Consider the following 20275-nt stretch of genomic DNA (forward strand, 5'->3'; position numbering starts at 1 on the left):
TTATACATGGGAAATAAAGGAAATATTTAAACATTTGCAAAATCCTGGTGAATGCTCTCCTTAGACTTGGCTTTTTGTTGGTCAATTTGCCACTTTAAAAACCTAATAATGACTAAATACATAGGAGATGATGGATTTAAAACATACTCATTGAGACTTCCTGCATATAACATAACAAACACTTATTTTGAAAACTAATTTTCAGTAAATTGGAAACTAATTTTCAGTGCTGCTTGGCTGCAGTTCAATACAGTTTATGGAGATCAGATATGCATCTATAGTAATAGGGTAGCATCTCCAAAATGCAACAGCTCTGTAGAACCAGACTGTGATATGTATCAAAGCAGAAGAATCCATCGAGAAGTTTGCTCTTCACCTTCCTTCTCTGCTGTGCTAAGTAACAAAAGAGGCTAAATTTCTTTTTTTTTCTTCAAGAGAGTAGTAGCTATGAAACTGTAAGCCCCCTAAAGGACCGACTTGTACAAAACCAGAGTTAATTTCTTCCACGGCAGATATACCTACAGCTTGGTACACTGAGAGCTTGCTCAGAGATACCACATCAGTGAGGAAACACAAGTATGTTAGGAAATGTTACCTGAGCAGATAGCCACTGAGATCCTCCCCGTTCCACTAACACCTACTCTATGCACTGTGATACAGTACCCATAAAAAAAAAAAAAAAAAAAAAAAAAAAGAGAGAGAGAGAGAGAAAGAAGAAGAAAAAAGAAAAAAAAAGAAAAAAAAAAAAGAATATATCATGCAAGGGGAAAAAACACAGCTGTAGAACGTTTCTGGTGTCACCAGAAGCAATGACGAGATCATTTGTACAAACAAATATCTTGTCTAACCTGGACAAGCAGAATGGATACAGGTGAGTTTAGGCATTGGCTGTAATTAAGGAAAATCATCTCACTTATTGCTAAGTAATCTTAACTTCTGAAGGAAAGACACAACATGCAGATTTCTATCTGGAGGTTGTCTGCATTGACTTCACACCTTCGGGTCATTTGTTTTCAATTTATAGAGTCTTCATTGACAAGGAGAGGGAAAGGCCTTTCTCAACAAAACAACCTGAGAAAACAGCTGTCTCGGAGAGGTAGCTCAGCTCTGGAGGGACGAGTGCTCAGAGTCTGGGAGTCATAGGAAAAAATGGATAAGACAAACAGACATGAATTTTACAGTGAGAATAGGTGTCTCTACTACGAGGGCCTCCCAAGGGGAAGAGTAAGGTGAGACCTGCTTTCCTAATAGCGAAGGTGCTGCCTCAAAGGGGACAAAACGTCCATTTGTAACTTCTGATTGAACATCCCCAAGAGCAACATGCAAGTGCTCATACCGTCCGTTACACATAGTGCTTCAGATAGTGGCTGAAATTTATTAACAGCAGATCTGAACGCCGCTGTGTGCTCGTGTGATCGGGCATCAGAGACAAACTCTTTGGAAACTCAGCGGGGCATAGGTCCAGAAGGCAGGAAAGAGGGAGAGAAAAGTGCAAGGAAATACAACAGAGTAACAAGTGGGAGGCTGGATTTGCTTTGCCTGCAAATAGTTTCGAAGAGCATCGCTTCCAGCTTGACTCAGGTTTGCGAGCCGGGAGCACAAAGGAGGTGAGGGAGCAGCAACGGGGGCGGGGGATTACCCACCAGGGCTGTTAGGGGGAGAAAAGAAGAAAATAAACTAGAAGAGAGGCAGGCGTGCTGCCGCGGGCCTAATAAATCCCGGATCGATATGATCACAGGCGGCTGGAGCGAAGAAGGACGACAGAAGGAGCAAAGTTTGCAGCCGCCCGCAGCCCACGGCCCGCAGCCTCGGCCCCCAAGGGTCCCTGCGAACAACCGGGGCGGGCCGGGCCGGGCCGAGCCGAGCTGGGCCAAGCAGGGCCGAGCCGTGCCAAGCCGGGCCAAGCCTCAGCGCTCCGCCGGAGCCCTCCAAGCAGCACCTGCCGGCCTCCTCGCCGGGGGCGGCCGCTCTCTCGGGCCTCGGGAGGGGAAAGGCGGCCGGCCCCGGCCCCGGCCCCCCGCCCCGGCTTCCCCCGGCTCCCCGGGGTCCCGTCGGGCCCCGTTGCGCCGGCTCCCACGGCGCAGACCGGCCCGCAGCAGCCGCCCCTCGCCCCTGCCCGCCGCGCTCGCCGCCGGCCCGCAGACGCGCCGCCGTCTACCTGTGTAACACCTCCGCACCACATTTTATTTACACGCAATCAACTCGGGGTATTGTACATTATATACAGATAGTTTCCCCCTCCGACAAGGCAGAGCCTGTGCAAGATAGTAGCATCCTCCAGAGCGTATCCTACAGTCCACGGGAAGCGGCCCGCCGCGAGGTATCAGCTGTCGGAGTCCAAGTCGCTTTTGCCGTCTTCTTGCCTCTTCTCCGGAGAAGTTTTGGACGCTTTATTCCATTTTTGCGCGTTTTCCGACTCCTCCGAAGACGACCTCTTTTGCCTCCTCCATTTCGCCCGGCGGTTTTTGAACCAAACCTGTCGGGCGAGGAAGCCGGGTGGTTATGTTAGGGGGACAGTTAGGGGACAGGCAGGTGGTTAGGGGACACGCAGCCCCCGGCCCCCTCCCCGGGGCCCTGCCCTGCCCTGTCCCACCCGCAGCCCCTCGCAGGCGGCGGCCGCGCTCCGACGGGCGCTCTCCCGCCCGGGTTCCATGGGGGAACGGCTGCCGCCGGCCGCCCCCACAAGGACACCCTGGGGAAATGGGAAAAAATAAAATAAAATCCCCCCCAACCTATCTCAACCCCTCTCCTCCCCGGCAAACCTGTTACTCTGGAGGAGCCGTAGAGAGGCACCTCCGCCCCGCGCGTTTAAAGGCAAGGGGAGAGGGCGGCCCGAAATACCTCCACTTTTTCCTCTCTTAAATGCACCCTCCTGGCCAGCTGTTCCCTGGTGCCCACGTCCGGGTATTTGGTTTCCTGGAAGAGGTTTTCCAGCGCTTCTAGCTGCTCGTCAGTGAAGATAGTCCTGTGCCGTCTTTTTCGCCTGCAGTGCAGCTGGTTGAGTAACTGCAGCTCCGTCCGGGACAAAGTGCCCACGTTCATGTAGGGCAACATCTGATGGGGAACAGGGGACATCAGCACTGAGCCAGTGCCCTCGTAACCTACGGACAGACAGACGAGACGACGACAGGCTTTCGCATGAGACTGCTGCTCCCCCCGGAGAGCCCCCGCTCCCCGCCACCCCCTCCTAACCCCACGGCTCCGGGAACAAAGAAAGCCCGTCCGGTCCTGTCCGGTCCCGTCCCATCCCATCCCATCCCGTCCCAATCCCGTCCCAAACCCGTCCACCACCCCGCCGTGCCCCTTACCTGCGGGGGGGACGCAGGAGCACTGCTGGGCTCCCAGGGCCGGCACGGCCCCGCAACACGAGGGGCCCACGGGGGACGCGGGCACATGCAGCTGCCCGTAGTAGTAGTTGTTGTAGCCGAGCCGGGACCCGCCGACCGCCGGCAGCGCCGAGGCCGGTGCCACCGCCCGGGAGTAAAATCCGCCGTAGTCGGAGGCGCTGCCGTAGAGCGAGTCCCCGTGGAGGCTGGGGAAGACGACGGGCGCGGCGCTCGGGGGCAGCAGCACCGAGTCCTTGCAGCGAGGTCTGGCCGCCAGGATGTTGTCGATGCTGAACATGCTCACAGGCATGCCCCAAACCGTGCCGGGGCAGGGCAGCGGGGACCGGCCGCGGGGGGGAGGGAGGGTGGTTGCGGTGGAGGGCGGGGGAGGCCGGAGGAGACGGGGAATCGAAACTTTTCGGAGGAATTTTGGAAAGAAAAAAAAAAAAAAAAAAAGAGGGGGCTCGGAGAGAAAAGAGCGGAGCTTTTTCCGAGGGCAGCTGGCGGGCAGAGTGTGCGTGTGTGTCTGCGCGCCGCTCTGCGTGTGAACGCGCGTGTGTGTGCGCTGGATCCACCCCTGGAACTTTCCCCCCTCAACTCTCGCCTGTTTACTGATCTCAACCCAGAGGGCTGCACGGAGTATAATCCATCTGAACCTCTTCCCTTTTTTATACCCAGGCGACGTCATCCTGGATTTAGTTCCTGGTAATATGCAGATGACAAACAAAACCAGATTTGATTTTGCACCCCCCCGCCCCCCCTTTCGGTGGGGAAGAGGTGGGGGTTACACAAAGGAGTGAAAGGAGCCTGGGTCTGTGTATTGAGAATTAATGAAATTAACGTAATCCTTTCCATTAGCGGGCTTTTTTGAAAGGCCCCAGATTTAGGCTTGATCTCTGCTGCACCGGCTAATTGCCGAGGTTAATCTTATTAATGCCATTGTGCAGAAGTGGTTAGCAGCTCCTAGCCTCGTCTATTATGCACCTACTTTGCTCGTGTTAGTTCACATTAGTGGGTGCGATTTCCTCCGTCTGAAGCTGGGATTCATTATTTATGCTCCGAATTGGTTACGAAGCAAGTTTTTTAAAAAAATAATAAACTTCGGTATAAGCATGCAATCCCCCCTCCCCCCAAGTGTTTCTGTTAGCTGGGTTTGAGTCCTGCGTCCCCCGGCTCGGAGAACTGAAGCGGCATTGAGGAGTGTGCGTTGCTCTGATTTAAGCTTTATGCACTGATGCAACAACGTCTTCTGATGAGTAAATGAACTATTTTTTTCCTCTTTTCATAGATCAGCTGGCGGAACTGGGACACGTGAATGTTGTAAACAGTTTTATTGTGTTTTATTCTGCAGATTCAAATCCAGACAGGTATCACTTTCTATTTTTAAACAAGCCAGAAGGTGGAAATGTTAATGACCACTGCCATCTCAAATCCCCGGGTCTGGTAGGTGTTCCGATTCGCATTTCATGTCCATTCCGGTGCATTTCTCTTTTCTTTTTCTAAGGAAAAATAAATTCTTTCCTAGCTTAGAAAACGAAGCTTATAGAGTTGCGGTGTTACGGCGAACTTTATATTTTGCATGCTCCGAGAATTTAAAATGGAGCAGTTTAAAATCCCTAAAACTCTTCCTGTTAAGACGTTTGGCTCTCTTGGTAGCTGGCTCTTGTGATTTGCAGAATACTTCGTCTGTCACGACTGTCACTGAGAATCCACAGGAGGTGAACTGAATAAGATTAGACTATTTACCCCATCAGCCCTCCTTCAAAGAAAGTAGGGAATTGTACGCATGAAATGAAAACAACCCATTAAGGTCCGTTTGTGAGGAACACATTATTTTGCCTCAGCAAAGAATATCTTCGTTAGCGCTTACTCGCACTTTTATCCTTCCTTTCCTCGAAATTCCGGGATTTATAACTGCATCTGAGAATGATCTCAACCAAAAACCTATTTCTAGTAAAAGGCTCGTATGAACGTGGAGGAAAAAGAACCCCAGGACTTAATTCTCACTTTATTAATACACCGCGATGAGACAAATTATTAGCGTCGTTTGCTTTACTTCATTTATTTCCTGATCAATTTCTATCCGCCCTCGGTATTTAGGAGCTGACCTTCGTGCGGATTTTGCAAATCTGATATAAAGTGAAACTATTTGACGTGGAGTTTTCTTTTTCTTTTAATTTTCTTTTTTTTTTTTTTTGTTAGTTTTGTGTGTGTGTGTTCAAGGTGTTTTTTTGTGTGGTTTTTTTTTTTTTTTTTTTTTTTTGGTAAGCAATATTCGGGGTCTGGCTCGGTCACGCCGCACACAGAGCAGCGCGGGGCTTAATTCCTCCATCGGGATGCTCGTCCACGTCCCCAGCGGCCCTGCTGCAGCGCTCGGTAGGATCTCCCCGGCGGCCCCTGCAGCTCCCGGCGGGGACGGGGGCTTCGGGCTAGCCGTGACCCCAGCCCCAGGAGAGCCGCGAGGGCACCGGCGGCTCCCCCCGGGCTCTGCCTCCTCCGCGGGTGCCCTGGGGGCCTCCTCGGAGCCACCCCACCGGGCCGGGACGGGCCGAGCCGTGCGGAGCCCCAGGCGCCGGGGACACCGCGCTGTCGGGGACCCCCCCGGCACCCCGAATTGCTGCCCCTCCCGGTGACCCCAGGCCCGCGGTGGGGTTCCCTGGGTGCTGCGCCCCGCTCCCATCGGGACGTCCCCGCCGCTCCCGTCCCGCTTCTCCCAGGTGGAAGCTACACCGCGGGGCAGGGGCGGGCATCGCGGGACCCCGCCACGTCCCCCTCGGGGACAGCCGGGGGCTGGCAGGGTATACACCGCCTGTGCTGTGCGAGAGCTCAGCTTCTGAGCTTCCCGAGCAGTTTTTCGATCTATGAGGCTCTGCTGAAGGATGATCTGCCACGCTGCAATGCTCACCTTTCTTCCCAATTGACAGCGTTTTCTTTTTTTGTTGTTGTTGTTTTTTTTTTTTTTTCAAAAGACCTTGTCACCCCCGTTGGGAAAGTTCTCGTTTTGTTTTGTTTTAATCTGGGAAGTCGTGCCGTGCAAACCCGGTTTTGCTACCCACTTCGCAAAACCTGCTCTAGGAGTTTCTCATTTCACATCCGCTCCTCGCTAACTTTGCAAACGTAAAATTGCGTTAAACAAACAATCAGTTGTCACACAATGTCGGGATGAAATTGTAATAACAAATGAAACGCAAGCAAATTGTGCTGCATAGTGTTGCTAAGCAATTGTTTGTTACCAGAGGACAGTCACAGCATGGGCTGAAAGGGAGATCTAAAGAGGAGGATAGCACCGCGCAAAACAAGCTGTTAGGTATGAAATAAAGTAAACACTGCACTGATTTTCAATATTATTACTCCAACACGATTTCATACAAAGCAATCACCATGCACAAGTCTATGAAAATGCGCTTGTTGAGAAATCGGCCGGGTTTTTTTATTTTAAGGCATTAAGGAATAAACGCCGGGGATGCGAAGCGCACCGCCCGCCCGGCGCGGCTGCCGCAGGGCACGGGGGCTCCGCAGCCGCGCATCTCCCGCGGGGCCCCGCGCAGCCCCAGCGGCACAGACCGGGGCCTCCCGGAGAAAGCGACCGGGGAGCTTCAGCTGCCGCTGCCCGGGGGGATTCTGAGACGGAGCGGAGGGTTTAGTGCATCGCCCTCCCCGAAAAACCTCTCGGAAAGAGCGCTTCGCAGCACCTCTCTCACGTGCGGATGCCATCGTCCTTCGGCGTTCCCCGAGTTTGTTTCAAATTGATTGCATCATTACTTCACCGAAAAAAAAAAAAAAAGTAAAAATCATACAATGCGAAATTACGGTAATTTGTTCCCAGAATAAACTTATCTTGAACTGATTAGGAAAGTCAGTCATTTGAAAACGAGGCAGAAACGCGTTTTTTTCTAAAGCTTCCCTCTAACAATATCAGCTTCTAAAGTTTTCATTCATATAAACTTTATTAATGAAGATCTTTTATTTAAACGTCAAGGGGATTTGAAATTTAGAGTAAATTATGAAGCATGCATGTCTTGCCAAGTCATGGGTCAAATGCATTTGTGAAAAACTGCTAAAAGAGCATATGGTTTTGAATTTTTCTACAATGACTAGTGTTTAAATAAATTGCTTGTACTGCTTAACTTCATGTATAATTTTGACAGAAATTGGCCTATAGCCTTTTGATATGTAAACATTTCAGGCTTTTATGCGGTATAAAAAGACACTTGCTTTTTGGGATCAGCTAAAGCAGTCACCCTGTAATTCAGAAAACTGGCACCTAACATTACATTCTTGCTACATTTCAACTTTCAAGTTGCAGCATAAGGGTGGGAGAGCGAAGGGACATTTCAAAAGCAATGTCCAATTGGAATTAAAATCTGCAAATGAGGTGAGAATGTGCCACTCACTATCTGATTGAATTGGTTAAATTATAGCATTAAAGTGAATTCTCTGTCTTGTTTTCCAAAAAACAACAGACGAATCAGTGAAAACAGGCTTCGACGCAGCACAGACCTGACTTGCAATTCAAATGCATGCCTTAGAACAAAATCTGCCTGAAGTACAAATAGGTGTGAGAAAGGAAACCCAAATATCCCTTTTGAATGTATTTCTATGAATTCTTTCTTTTTTACAAACTGTCTGGGTCTGTAAAAATCAAAACGGACCCTTAGGTATGGAACATTGCCTACAATGGATACTAATACACCATAATCCTTGGATTCGCCATTTAGCAAACTGCATGCCCGCTTGCATTTCACCAGTTCCCAAGTCTTTTGCAGGTATTCCTCCACTGATTTTTTTTTTTCCTAGTGAAGAGCAGGGTAGACCTTCTACAAGGGCTTCAGCCTACAGTGCATACAAATAGTGGGTCACTCAGTTTTAAGTCTCCTTAAACTTAAATGATTTTGTACACGTATAAATCCAGCAAGCTACTGAATAAATCCATTTATTACTAATATATCTGCCTCACATAAATAAACTTCCTAATGTTGATTGGATGGATAAGCCTAGCCCAGCGCTAGACAGCACAGGACCTGGATAGTTGCCTGGTGCTAGACAGCTCAACATGTTTATTTCCTATGTGCTTTAGCTGGGACTAAGCTGAAGTTGGAAAAAGGTTCAAAAGAACTATATAATTTCAATCTGTTTCTGTAGTACAATTCGTATTTATTGTATATGTCAGTTTGTCACACACAGAGTTCTCAAGATACACTGCCCCTTTTGTTAGTGTACGGAGGTGATTTTTTTCAGTATTGTAATGAGTCAACATTCTGTTGTAGATGATTCGGATGCTATAACAGTTTAAAAACTGATATGAGTTCAGTCTGATGTGAGGTAATCTAGTGAAGAATGTAGAATCTCTTAAAGGTGTCCATGAATGTGAACAAAGGCAAAGGACTTTTTTTTTTTTTTTCCCCCCAGCCTTTTCATATATTCCAGTGTAAAACAAACTTAGCAAATGAGGAGGTGTAACACCACTGATATAACAGGAAAAAAATATTTTTTTTCCCTCTCTAAACAAAGGAATTATGCTACATATCATCTGTGCAGATCATTGCAAAGAAGACTCTTAAAGTATTTTTTTCAAGAGGACAGTGGGAAAATATTTCTGGTCCTTGACTGCACCCACAGGTGTCAATGAGCAGATGTCCTGATAATTGGTAATTTTGCTTTCAATTTTTTTTTTCTTTCAATTTTGCTTTCCATTAGATGCAGTTTGGGTCAAATACTTTACTCATTGATATTGTGATCAAATTTGTTTAAAATCACTAAAGTGGGATGATGTGGACATCAATGTTATGAAAAAGTTTCATTCCAAAGGAAGTGTTGTAGAGGCTGACACAGCACAAGTCTCCTGCAGAGACATGACTGACCCACAATTAGGAAGAGGCTCTCTGTCACAGTAGAGCCAACAGTCAAGATTTCTCCCGAAAATTGAACCGTACTGTAACAGTACAGTTACAAGCTTCAAAGACAAGGTGGCTTCACTCCAACATTTTAGTATTTAATACTTTGGTTTTCTCTGTAAGGATAATTCTAATTTTACCTATGTTGTACATACAGTCACATATAGCCATGCATAGGTAGACATTTGTTCATGTATCTAATCCCTACATGTAATGCGCCTAAACTGCGCTCATTTTAAGCATCATTATGTTATTAAACCTCTTTCTATGCTAGGGTTTATACTAGTATAAGTATAGCATTTGAAAAAAAAATACACACACACACAAACAAAATAAGCCAAACGACTTCTTTCCTGATTGACAAACATAAACCAAACTAAGACCTCTGTTGTTGATTTTCCTTTTTCCAGTGACTGAACTAAGTTTTTGGATCATCATGTAGCACACTGGATTTTAAACCACAAGAGATCCTGAGCACACACAGCTACAAATCAAGTCAACAGAAATTGTGTGTGGTCAGCACTTATCATTCTGCACAAGCATTATTATATTGGCTAAAGCTCTTCTTTGTAGTATAAACTGTACATACTTAATGTCTCCTCTCTCCAAAAAGGCCCTGGGAGATTACACCCAAAGTAGTCATTTATTTGTAATGCAAAGAGACTCAAAAGGCTTTTCTAGGGAGTTAGAGAAACAAAGTCAGCTTTAAAAATAAATAAGTGAACCATACAAAAGACAGCTATTGCATTGTTTTCTTTAATGTATACATGATGTCTTTTTGAAACTTCTACTTTTTTAGGGGCTTCAGAGTTTATGAGTATCACTCTAGCATAATCTAATAGTTTTTACTCTAGTAGGACTAAAACTGGAGCCCAATCCCACATCTATGGAAGTCTGCTTGTTAATTGCCATGGATTTTGAATCAGAATTTAGAGAGAGAGGGATGGATCTTCCAACTAAATGTTGTATTATCATTGCCAAACACCATGTAACTAAAACTTAATAGACTTCCATGACTGCTTGCTTTCTTTTCTTTTCCTTCCTTCCTTCCTTCTCTTTCTTTCTTTTTCTTTCTTTCTTTCCTTCTTTCCTTCTTTCTTTCTTTCTTTCTTTCTTTCTTTCTTTCTTTCTTTCTTTCTCTTTCTTTCTCTTCCTTTCTTCCTTTCTTCCTTTCTTCCTTTCTTTCTCTTTTTCTTTCTTTCTTTCTTTCTTTTTTCTTTCTGTTTTTTTTCTTTCTTTCTTTCTCTCTCTCTCTCTCTCTCTCTCTTTGATGCAATTGTGCCAGATATATATCATGAAGGTTTACAATTTTTAAAGAACACAGGAAATTATATTAAAAATGAATGTTTGCAAAGGTCAAAAGTAAAATACTGGATAATTATAGTAGAGAAATATATAATGAAGGATAATGGATTTAAGGCAAGTGAGGCAAATATTCCAAAAGGAATTATAAAATTGCTACCTTGGTTAGAAGTTATTTTGAATTAATGAAATAAATAATATCACTATTATTGTTTTCAGTGACCACTGGTTACACTAGACAGATAAAATAGGATCATCCAGTGAAACAACTCAGGTAGAAGAATTATTATACCTACCTTCTAATGCTCTCAACCTTAATCCAAGTCTCTAGATTAAATCACACGACTGTCAGTCAACTATTTGAGTTCTAATTTATGCATTATGGGGAAAAACAGCCTGTTTACATCAAAGGTCATTTGTGGAATTGAACACAAGACTCAAACCACTAGAGGACAGAAGTAAAAAGCTATGTTTATATGACATTATAAAGCTTCGGTTTGTTTCTTACTATTTCTAAACCCATTTTAATTTGTAATGTTAGTACGTATAAGAGTTTTGATACCTTTCTGAAAGTTAACAGAAAAATTTAAAATTAAATAGGATTATCTTGAAGTCTAGATTAATTGATGGGTTTCCCCTTCCTACTCAACCATTCCCAGTCCAGGATTAGAGTTTCAAATTCCTGCAGTATATATTTAAATACTTGCAGCTAACACTTCTTATACTTTCAATCTGATTGAATCAGATAAGGCATTTTTATAATTGGGAATTATATCATGTTCAGGGGAAACAACTGTGTCAGCTACTCCCATGGATCAGGAATGTTATGCCAGTATCTACACATTTGTAGCTGTCTTCAGGACAAGACAATTTGTCCTTTGATTTCATCTTTCTTTCTAATTCTTATGCATAGCTTCCATGCAGTCTGGTCTTCAACCTTTTGGTTTGGAAGGAAAGTCTGTTCTTTTATGATAACTCTGAGTTTTCATGATGGATTTGTTCCAAAGTTACAGTAAGATATGTGAGAACATGGTTTGGGCCTGTTGCCTGTTTTAGGAGGTTGGTGTGGTGTGTAGCTAGATATAATTCTGGACCATGAACTTAGCTGAGAACTTGGTGCAGCAGCCAAAAGTCAAGAATAGTTCATATTTCAGAAGTTTTATCAAGGACATTTTCTTTGTTTATGTCCCAACATGATATAACATATGCTTTTGAGAGTAAAGATGAATTGTTACATGATTTTTGCCATTGGTAAAGTATTTTCAGAGAGGGAATACTGACTCCTTCCCACTCTGCTTCTTGCAGTGGATACATCAGCATACATCAGCAACTCATTTGAGAATTAAATATGCTCAAAACTCTTACAGATTGATATCAACATTTCTTAGGCCACTTCTTTAATATGCTTTAGCCTCAGGGTAGTATATATGCACTAGCCACCACGTTGAGAAAATCCAAAGGGCACAAAACATGCAGGGGCAGACCTAATCAAGAAAGTTAGTGTACATAGAATGTGAATTTATAGAGCTCTCTCAGTCTACACTATATTGGCACATGGAAAAGTTTTTTTCTGACTGAGAATACCTTGAACCTTTCAGCCATCACATTTCATGCATGCCATGAGCACCTGCACAGCCATCATGAAGAAGACAAAGAGCTGCAAACTTATATCCAAATCTTACTGTGTGCTCCTAAAGAAAGTCCACAGTTTCACTGAAGGTGAGAAGACTTACCTTAAGGTAAAGTTGTGGGCTTCTGGATAACTTGACTATCAGAAATTATCTGAAGATAAGGAAAGGCATTTTAGTAGCAATGATCTTACTGAGGTGACTTTTCAGAATTCAGTGACGGCTGTCACAGTCTCTGTCTGTGCCTCAGTTTTGTTGCTCCAGACGTTTAAACTTGATGTTGGTTACAAAATTTGCTGTTTTGAACAGGGCATGAAGATGGATTTGAAACAGCAGTTGGTGGCAGCAATGTCTGTTTGTTTTCGTTGCTATTTTGTACATCTATCTGAAATCTTATCTGTCTGAATATCTTAAGGCATTGCAAAACCTATGTTGGATGTGATGTGAAGTTCCAGAATGTATATATTTTGTAATATACATTGGAAAAAATGGTAAAAATGAAAACTTTCAGAATATTTGCAGAATGGTAGGGAAACTTTCAGAATATTTGCAACCCCTAAAGTTTCCCCATTATACATATGCTCCATTCATCCAAAGCAGGTAGCAAAGTATTCTGGTTTCTTTTGATTGTAAAATATTTTCTTTACAAAGACTTCTGAAGTCATTGGTCACCAGATGACTAATGCTGTAGTCTAGCAATCAGAGTTTAAATCCCACTAATTTTAGGTTCTCTTAACCTCAGCCTGCCCTAATTTAGCAAAAGATGTCTGGCCTGTGTTGAAACATTAGCAGAATCTAGGGAAACCAGAGCATAACTCTAAATATTTTTCTACAAATATTCCCCAGCCTATACTCTGGCCCCAACAACTGGATTCTTAATACAAAGACGATTTCAACATGACCATCAGGCTCTTGAAAGAGCTATGTTAAAAGAAATTGACTATCTTGTGCACAGAGTACCTCGACTTCAAAACTGACTATGGTTAATGTAAATGTTGGCTTAGCATGACATTTGCTTGCTCTATACTCAAAGAGAGAGTGATATATAGACAGCCTTTGGATTGTGTCTTAAAAGTTTCTGGACTGTAAAACAAACTTTGCTGTGTTGTGTATTCTGAGGTCCCAAAGAGGAAAACTGAAACACTCACTCTTCCAAGGTAACCCAGGAGTCAGTCTACACACAGCAACTCTACTGACAAATGTATTCCTTGGTTGAACTGGTGATATTTCTCTGTGAAAATCCAGAAGAGAAACTCTAGCAATTACAAAGTAATTCTGAATCTGCAGTTGGATTTTCTGCTTATTTATAGAATACAGAACGATTCTGTGCTGAGTGTTCATGAAATGTGGGATAGAATAGTCCGGTTCTTTCAATGACCAAAGTTACAGCAAACCACACCATTGTGCTCTGAGGGTTTCTGCAATATTAAAGATGCTAGTCATTATTTAAATGCTATGTCCAATTATGGCATAAAGTCACATAATTCTGGCATTTCTTCAAGTCACATTAACCCCCCCCAGCCTACATAACACTCCACTTACCCTACTGCTGCTTTCCCAGCCTGGCTGCTGTCTGCCTGTCACTTGAAACTGAGGGCTGATTTCAAACATTCTCAAGCCTGACTGGTAAAACACGTGCTTCTCTCTGATGTGTCATTTGCAGTGTTCATTCAGTGGGATTTAAATGGAGCCTTGATCTTACAGCTTGAAGGAAAATAAAAGTAGAGGGAAGTCTTATTGTTTTGGCACTTGGCTGAGCATTGTATAGCAATGCATAAATGGAAAAAAAAATACTTACTACCAGAAACAACTCTGAGGTTTTTCTATTAAAAGCACTCATTGCTATGTAACACTGTATAAGTAGGGTAGAGTAAGGGTCAGTAAAAGTTGTTCAGGTCGGGGAAAAAAAACACATTTAACATTCATGCCTCCAACACAAGGCTGTAATACATAAACACGTACAAATATACATACAGAAGAGATCATTACATTTCAGGCAAGAAGCAAGTGTCAGTGCATTCGAATTTATAGTACTAAAAATCAGCTCAAACAGCCATTGCCACAGATTTCTTCCTCGGATGATTTGGACTTTGTGTAATCATGCTGTGTCCATAATGCACCCCTTGAATTAAGTAATTTGGAATGCCAACCAGAGAAACTTTCGGCTGCAGACAGTAATCCTCAACGATCAGCGAGCGACGTGTCTCCAGCTAAGATCACTTTGATATCGTTGGTCTATAAACTCCACATGCTTTGCCAGATTAAAATATGATTCAGTGTTCCCAGAGGGAGCCGGGAAAGTCTGTGCCATCGTCTAACAAAGGTGAGAGCTGAGCTCGTCCCCTCTTGCTTTGCTGTCACTTTGTTATCTGGGACTGCTCTGGACGAGGGCAGACAAGCCCACCGTGACAGGTCAGCTGTGCATGGGAGAAGCTCAAGCCCCCAAACAAGATATGCTGGCACCGAACTGACAGCAAGAGAATTTCAGCAAATCTTCAGCACCTTTGATTTTAACAGGTGTTGGGTCAGGTTTTAATTCAGATTACATTGCAAATACCTTCCCGCATGATAACAGGTTAATTGCAGGGATAGATGAAAACCACAGGACCTCTGGGGGAATTAAAACTCTCAAGAAATCCGTACTCACTCTCAGGCAAATTATCTTGCTGTTGACACTGGGGGTAAACCACAAGTCCTCCTATTCCTTGTTCAACGGGGCAGTAAATAGGCTGGCAAACATAAAAAGAGCCAAACACTTTAATACCATTACAGAAAGCTCTGCTAGACATCCTGCTGTGCAGGCTCCAAAGAGTCACTTTTGTTACTGAATCCTTGTTCTGTACTGACCCTTTACACTACAGCTGAAGCTGTGGTAGTTGAATACATTTTCAAGTAATTTGTTCTACCTCAAGCAAATTGCAGATTATCAGTATAAAGTCAGCATGATTTATTTTAAAATGTTATTTTGAGATAGCTTTTACACTAGCCGAGCACTATGAAACACTGATGGTTGTTTTAAATATGTTTATGTTAGCTGAGTTCAACTGTTTTAAGAAAGACTCAAATCAGAATGACATATTCTAGAACTGAGAAAAATACTTTTGGGCCTATATAATGATTTGTATCAATTTAATTAATTCAAATTAGAGAAAAACTAAGAACATTTTAGCTGTCAGGCAGATTGGAAAAAAAAAGTATTTTTGAAACATTTTAGAGAAAAGCTTTTGGGGATTACTTTCTGCTAATGTATCAGAGGATTATTTCTAAATGCTGAAAGTATCAGAGCTACCTATTATGAGAAGTGGGCCAAAATTGCAAGAACAGATTTGAACTCTTGAATTTGTGGGTTGGAATGTAATTCTCACACCTATTTATCCTGCCTTGCCAGACTTATTACCACTACTTGAGCCCTAGGAGTGAACCTACTTTTACAACTTAGTTTCCTGATCAGATGCAAAATTGCAATACGTGTATTTTATGGTTTGGGAGTAGGTAGAGCCAAAACCGTGTTCAGCATCGTTCCGCTCAAAACCAAGTATTCTCATCAAGATCACCTAATAGTTGAGGTCTTCCATTTGGAACTTTATTTTGTTGAAGACACTTGTGGGAATTTAACATGATGTAAGTGAAGCGCAGCTTAATGCAGATCCAACACCAGAGTCTTCAAACTCTGTCTCTGCCTATTCCTCCCAGTAGCTACAACTAGTCTGGAAAACCAGTTGATCTCGTGCCAGTTGTTCAGACAAACAAGTGGTGTTAGCAGAATTTGGTTTCTGAGCAATCTTTTAAAGCAAGCTATTCATCCCTTACACATTCTAGAAACTAATTTTTAAGCCCACCAAATATTTCTTTCTAAAGTATATGCACATAAACAAAAGTAATCTTTACAGTCTTAAAAACATGGAAATTGCAGAATCTCGGACTTCAAACTGTTCCTACTTGAGACACATTTGGGAAAACAGAATACACATTCACTATGAATAAAAGCCAGTTGTTAAACAGTACAAACAACTGTAACCTAATCTATTTTTCTTTTCAAGATCACTGGCATCCTATTGAACACCTTTGCCTCCTATTATACAATTCTGCTGTAGCAATAAAATCAACTGTCTGCAACAGTTCTAGTTCGTTGTATGGTTAATACCAATAATGTACTCAAAATTGATGTTTAACAGAGTGAACTGATTTGTTAGAGTGTTAACAGCCACAGACTTTAACTAATAAACAGATCATTAACTGCTGGTAATAAACAACTTGCCAGGATCATTTATTATTTAAGAACATACTTTGTCTTAAGAAAAGATGGCCCCATTTAGGTCTATGTATGACACCTTTCTGGCTGCCATTCAAAGTGTGAGGCACAGGCAAGGCTACAGAGAAACCATTCCACACACACTAGATCAAAATACTTTAAAAAACATTTTTTCATCAGAAAGTAATCAGAGAGAAAAATATTAATTTCTTCCAGTGTTCAGTATTATAGTCAGCATATTTTCAAAGCTCTTTCTAATAATGCTTCTAACTGCAATGTGAAAAATCTAATTTCCAGCTCTGATTAAATATCATAAATTCTTCATCCTTCTTACTATATGGGATGCCACTACTACAAACATTTCCTTCTGGAATTAGTTCTATGTGGGAGATACTATTTACATGTGAAGAGCTTTCATAAGGGAGAAGAAAGGATGTTGAGTAGAAGAGCCACATGGATTTTGTTCTGGGAGAGACAGGAAAAAAGTAGCTTGAAATGGTTCTTTCTCAACAAAAATATAAACAAACAATAACAAACAAACAATAACAAACAAAAATTAGAAAGAGGTTTTTCTTGTGAGGAGAACTTGTTGCCCAGAGAGGTTGTGGAGTCTCCCTTCCTGTAGATACTCAAAAGCCATGGTTCTGAGCAGCCTGCTTAAGGTGGCCCTCCTTGTGCTAGGAGAGGGTGGAGAAGATGACCTTCAGAGGTCCCTTCCAACCTCAACCATTCTGTGATTCTAAGGAAGAAGCTAAGAATTTCCAAACATATAATTATTTTATATGGTGACTGGAGATTTGCAAAGGACAAAAGAAAGCCCTTGTCTTCCTATGGTCTCTAAGCCATTCCATTTGTAATGAAACAAAGTCTTTCATGAATAAGATGGACTTTGTATGTTGGGATATTCTAATTTTGTCAGTCTTTCAAGCTGAATGAGACAGTACCATTTCAGATTCCTTTTGGCCCTCACCCATGAAAGGGGTGATGTGGCACTATCCTGAAGAATACCACAATATTCTGCTGAAAAGCAAAGATGCCTTCTAAGACTTACTGTTGCCATTAAATTTAAGCTACCAAAACAATAAATATGCAACCTCATGTTCTGAATAAAAGTGACAGGTAAGAGCAGCTCAATAGGTTTACTGATAACCATATCTTAGATTAAGAATTATATAGTATTAATTTATTTTCCAGTATCTCCTTAGAGACATTGGAAAAAAATGAGATTATCTTGCAAGAAGCTGTGTAAATAAACTGCACAAATGCCCCAAAGAAGTCACAGGCTGACTGCAAACAGTCTCAAGGCTAGAATGGCACCCCTTAACAATTAACTTCAGATTCCTGCTGAGACTTACATATAACACTTTAATCGCAGACAGCCTATAGAGTTGACGGATGCCTTCTTTATGCCAGATCCTTTAAAAGTGAAGAAATGTCCTTTCAAGAAAACTTTTCACTACTTTTTTTTTTTTTTTTTAACATCCCCAAACAAGCCGGGGAGAAGGCATTTTAATATCATCATTAAAATAATTCTGACCTTAAACTAATATCACAAATTGGCTATTACTTGCAGTAAGAAACAAAAACGGTATTTGCATGCTGGTTGGAAAAATGCTTCCATTTAATTGCTTGTGGAAGAAGCACTTTATTTATAGACATACTGTGCAGGAGGAAATTTGGCTCTCCTACTATATAATAAGATGCATGGCTCCCTGCCAGGACGCTGGCTATCCCAGGACATTTGGTGTTCCATATACCAAGAATGTGGAACTGTGCTGCCTATAAACAGAAGAGGCTTTTTTTTTTCCAAGGATACTTTGACATGCTTTTTCTTGGATGCAAAAGTGAAGAATTAGTGCAGCAGTTACGTGGTTGCAAGAGAAGGACCGTTATTTAGTATATTTATCACCAGATGCTTTAATTAGCTAAGGAATTACTGAAATATTACTTGCCACTCTTCCTTTTACCATTTATGGAAGCTGCTGAAAAAATCCTCCTGGATTTTATGGGTTTTGAATATAATTCTCAAAAATCAGGGTATTACTTACACAAGTATTTCCACTCAGCAGGATGACTCACATAAATAAGGATTGCAAGACTGGGATTTGCTAATCTGTGAGAGACAGAGCATCCAATTAATTAATCTGTTTATTTAGGTAGGAGTTTCTTGCTCTTTATTATCTTCAGTGTCTCTGACCACAGTGGAGAGAAGGCAGGGTGGGAGGGGGAGGGGAGTTAAAGACGGATTTTTGAAGGGGAGCCATAATTAGCTCAATCCTTGGATTGAACTCAGGAATGTTGTTGCTGCTAAATAGTTCCTTAAATGGAATATTTATAAACTAGAGGCAAAGCTGTAATATTAGAAGGGAAGAAAAACCCAAAATAAAATAAATTTAGATGCAAAAAACCCGATGTTAATGCCCTGGCACGATGACATAATCCAACCCAGAGGACAGGGAAGGAAAAAACGTGTGACCGACAGTAAATCCGTGCGTAGTGCGCAGCCCTGTCGGAGCCCAGAGGGGATCGTGAGACTTCAGAGGTTGGGTCACCCCTGAAGATCCCCGAAACAGTGCCTGGCTCGCACACATGGATCACACAGCCTTGATGCCTCCCACCTCCCCCTGTCCTGCCCTGCAGCCAAGGTGCCTTAGGGTTTTCACTTGGTCACCCCTCTCCTCCCTCCTGCCCTCCCCAGCAGCCACCCCATGAGGGATTCCTGCCCAAACAGATGGAAACAAGAAGCTTTGCCCGGGAGCTGCCAGGCTGTTTTTTTGCCTGGTCTTGCAGTCCTCCCACAGCAGGCATGGGGCTGGGGTCTACTTCAAGGCATGTTGCAGCTGCTCTGAAACTAAAAATATATTTTACATCCATGCCTGCCCAGCCATGCCCAGCCGTGTCCTGGACCCAGCACAGTTTATTCAAAGCAGATTTCATTTTTTATCACACAATCTATAAGGTCTGATCCAGCTACCATGGAAGCCATTTGGACTTAAATAGGGACAAGTTCAGGACCACAGTTACTTTCCAAGCAAAATAAATCATTAAGCTATGATGCAAAGGATTTGTGCCAGGCCTCCACACAAGACTGAATTTAATCACTGCAGATCAGGGTATTTAGGGACAACATCTATTTTGTAACTTCATAAAAAAAAAAAAATCAAATAAGTGAGCCACAACTTGTCCAAAATTTAAAATTATTTTCCACATTTAATATTTTTTCATAGACGAACTTTACTTGCACTGTAATATCCCAAGGAAGCTTGTTAAATGGCTTTCCAAGGCTATATGATCTTTATTAAAAAAATTATAGCATTGTCTCCTAGACACAAGGAGAAAAAGGAATAATCTATTTTTCAGATCAAGCTCTTGAAGGCTTGCAGTAGTGGAAAATAAATCTTACAAATTCTCTCTCAATTTCCATTTAACATTTCCTGTTCCAAATGCAGAGACAGTTGTCTCCTAAATGCACTGCAGTGCGTTCATAAATTGCAGCAATACTCTTTCCTTGACAAATCCATTTCAAATCCAATAAAAAAATAATGGGATTAACTGCTTGGAAATTTAGTCAAATAGTTTATTTAAATAGAGCAAACCCCAGTATGTTAATATATTAAGAGCACAAAACAAAGTTAGTAAGGGGAAATGGAAAGCAGAGAAGTAGAGAAGCAATGGGATTTTCTTGCACCTGGGTGTAAGTGGTTGTATAGGAATTTGATCCTGAAATGTGATTTCCCCTGAGTGGTAACTGCAAGCGATGCTTCACACAGAGCCCAGAGGTAACCCCATGAGGGAGAGGAAGGAGGGAGGACATGAGGCTGTATGGTCAAATCACAGCTTGGGGAAGAGCTTCCTCCTGGTTGCACCATACAG

General features: G+C 42.7%; 1 protein-coding gene and 1 long non-coding RNA gene across 2 annotated transcripts; both read right to left on the bottom strand.

The window, feature by feature from the left end:
• Positions 1-2163: 2163 nt before the first annotated feature.
• GSC (goosecoid homeobox) lies at positions 2164-3671 on the bottom strand. Its single transcript, XM_035539616.2, has 3 exons — positions 3309-3671; positions 2842-3101; positions 2164-2476 (listed from the first exon to the last, which is right to left on the bottom strand). The coding sequence occupies exons 1-3, from the start codon at positions 3634-3636 to the stop codon at positions 2324-2326; spliced, it is 741 nt and encodes a 246-aa protein (XP_035395509.1). The 5' UTR covers positions 3637-3671; the 3' UTR covers positions 2164-2323.
• Positions 3672-6524: 2853 nt separating this feature from the next.
• Positions 6525-13755, bottom strand: LOC118244545 (uncharacterized). Its single transcript, XR_004777570.1, has 3 exons — positions 13693-13755; positions 12256-12304; positions 6525-7087 (listed from the first exon to the last, which is right to left on the bottom strand). It is a non-coding gene; the product is annotated as an uncharacterized LOC118244545 (long non-coding RNA).
• Between the last annotated feature and the right edge of the window lie 6520 nt (positions 13756-20275).

Source organism: Cygnus atratus, chromosome 5, assembly GCF_013377495.2.
Source record: "Cygnus atratus isolate AKBS03 ecotype Queensland, Australia chromosome 5, CAtr_DNAZoo_HiC_assembly, whole genome shotgun sequence".
NCBI classification, from domain to species: Eukaryota; Metazoa; Chordata; class Aves; order Anseriformes; family Anatidae; genus Cygnus; species Cygnus atratus.

Coding starts and splice junctions, on each gene's coding strand:
- GSC (XM_035539616.2), bottom strand. CDS start 3,636: ATGCCTGTGAGCATGTTCAGCATCGACAACATCCTGGCGGCCAGACCT. Junction 3,102..3,308: donor CTCCTGCGTCCCCCCCGCAG/GTAAGGGGCACG, acceptor GTCTGTCCGTAG/GTTACGAGGGCACTGGCTCA. Junction 2,477..2,841: donor TAAGAGAGGAAAAAGTGGAG/GTATTTCGGGCC, acceptor CTCGCCCGACAG/GTTTGGTTCAAAAACCGCCG.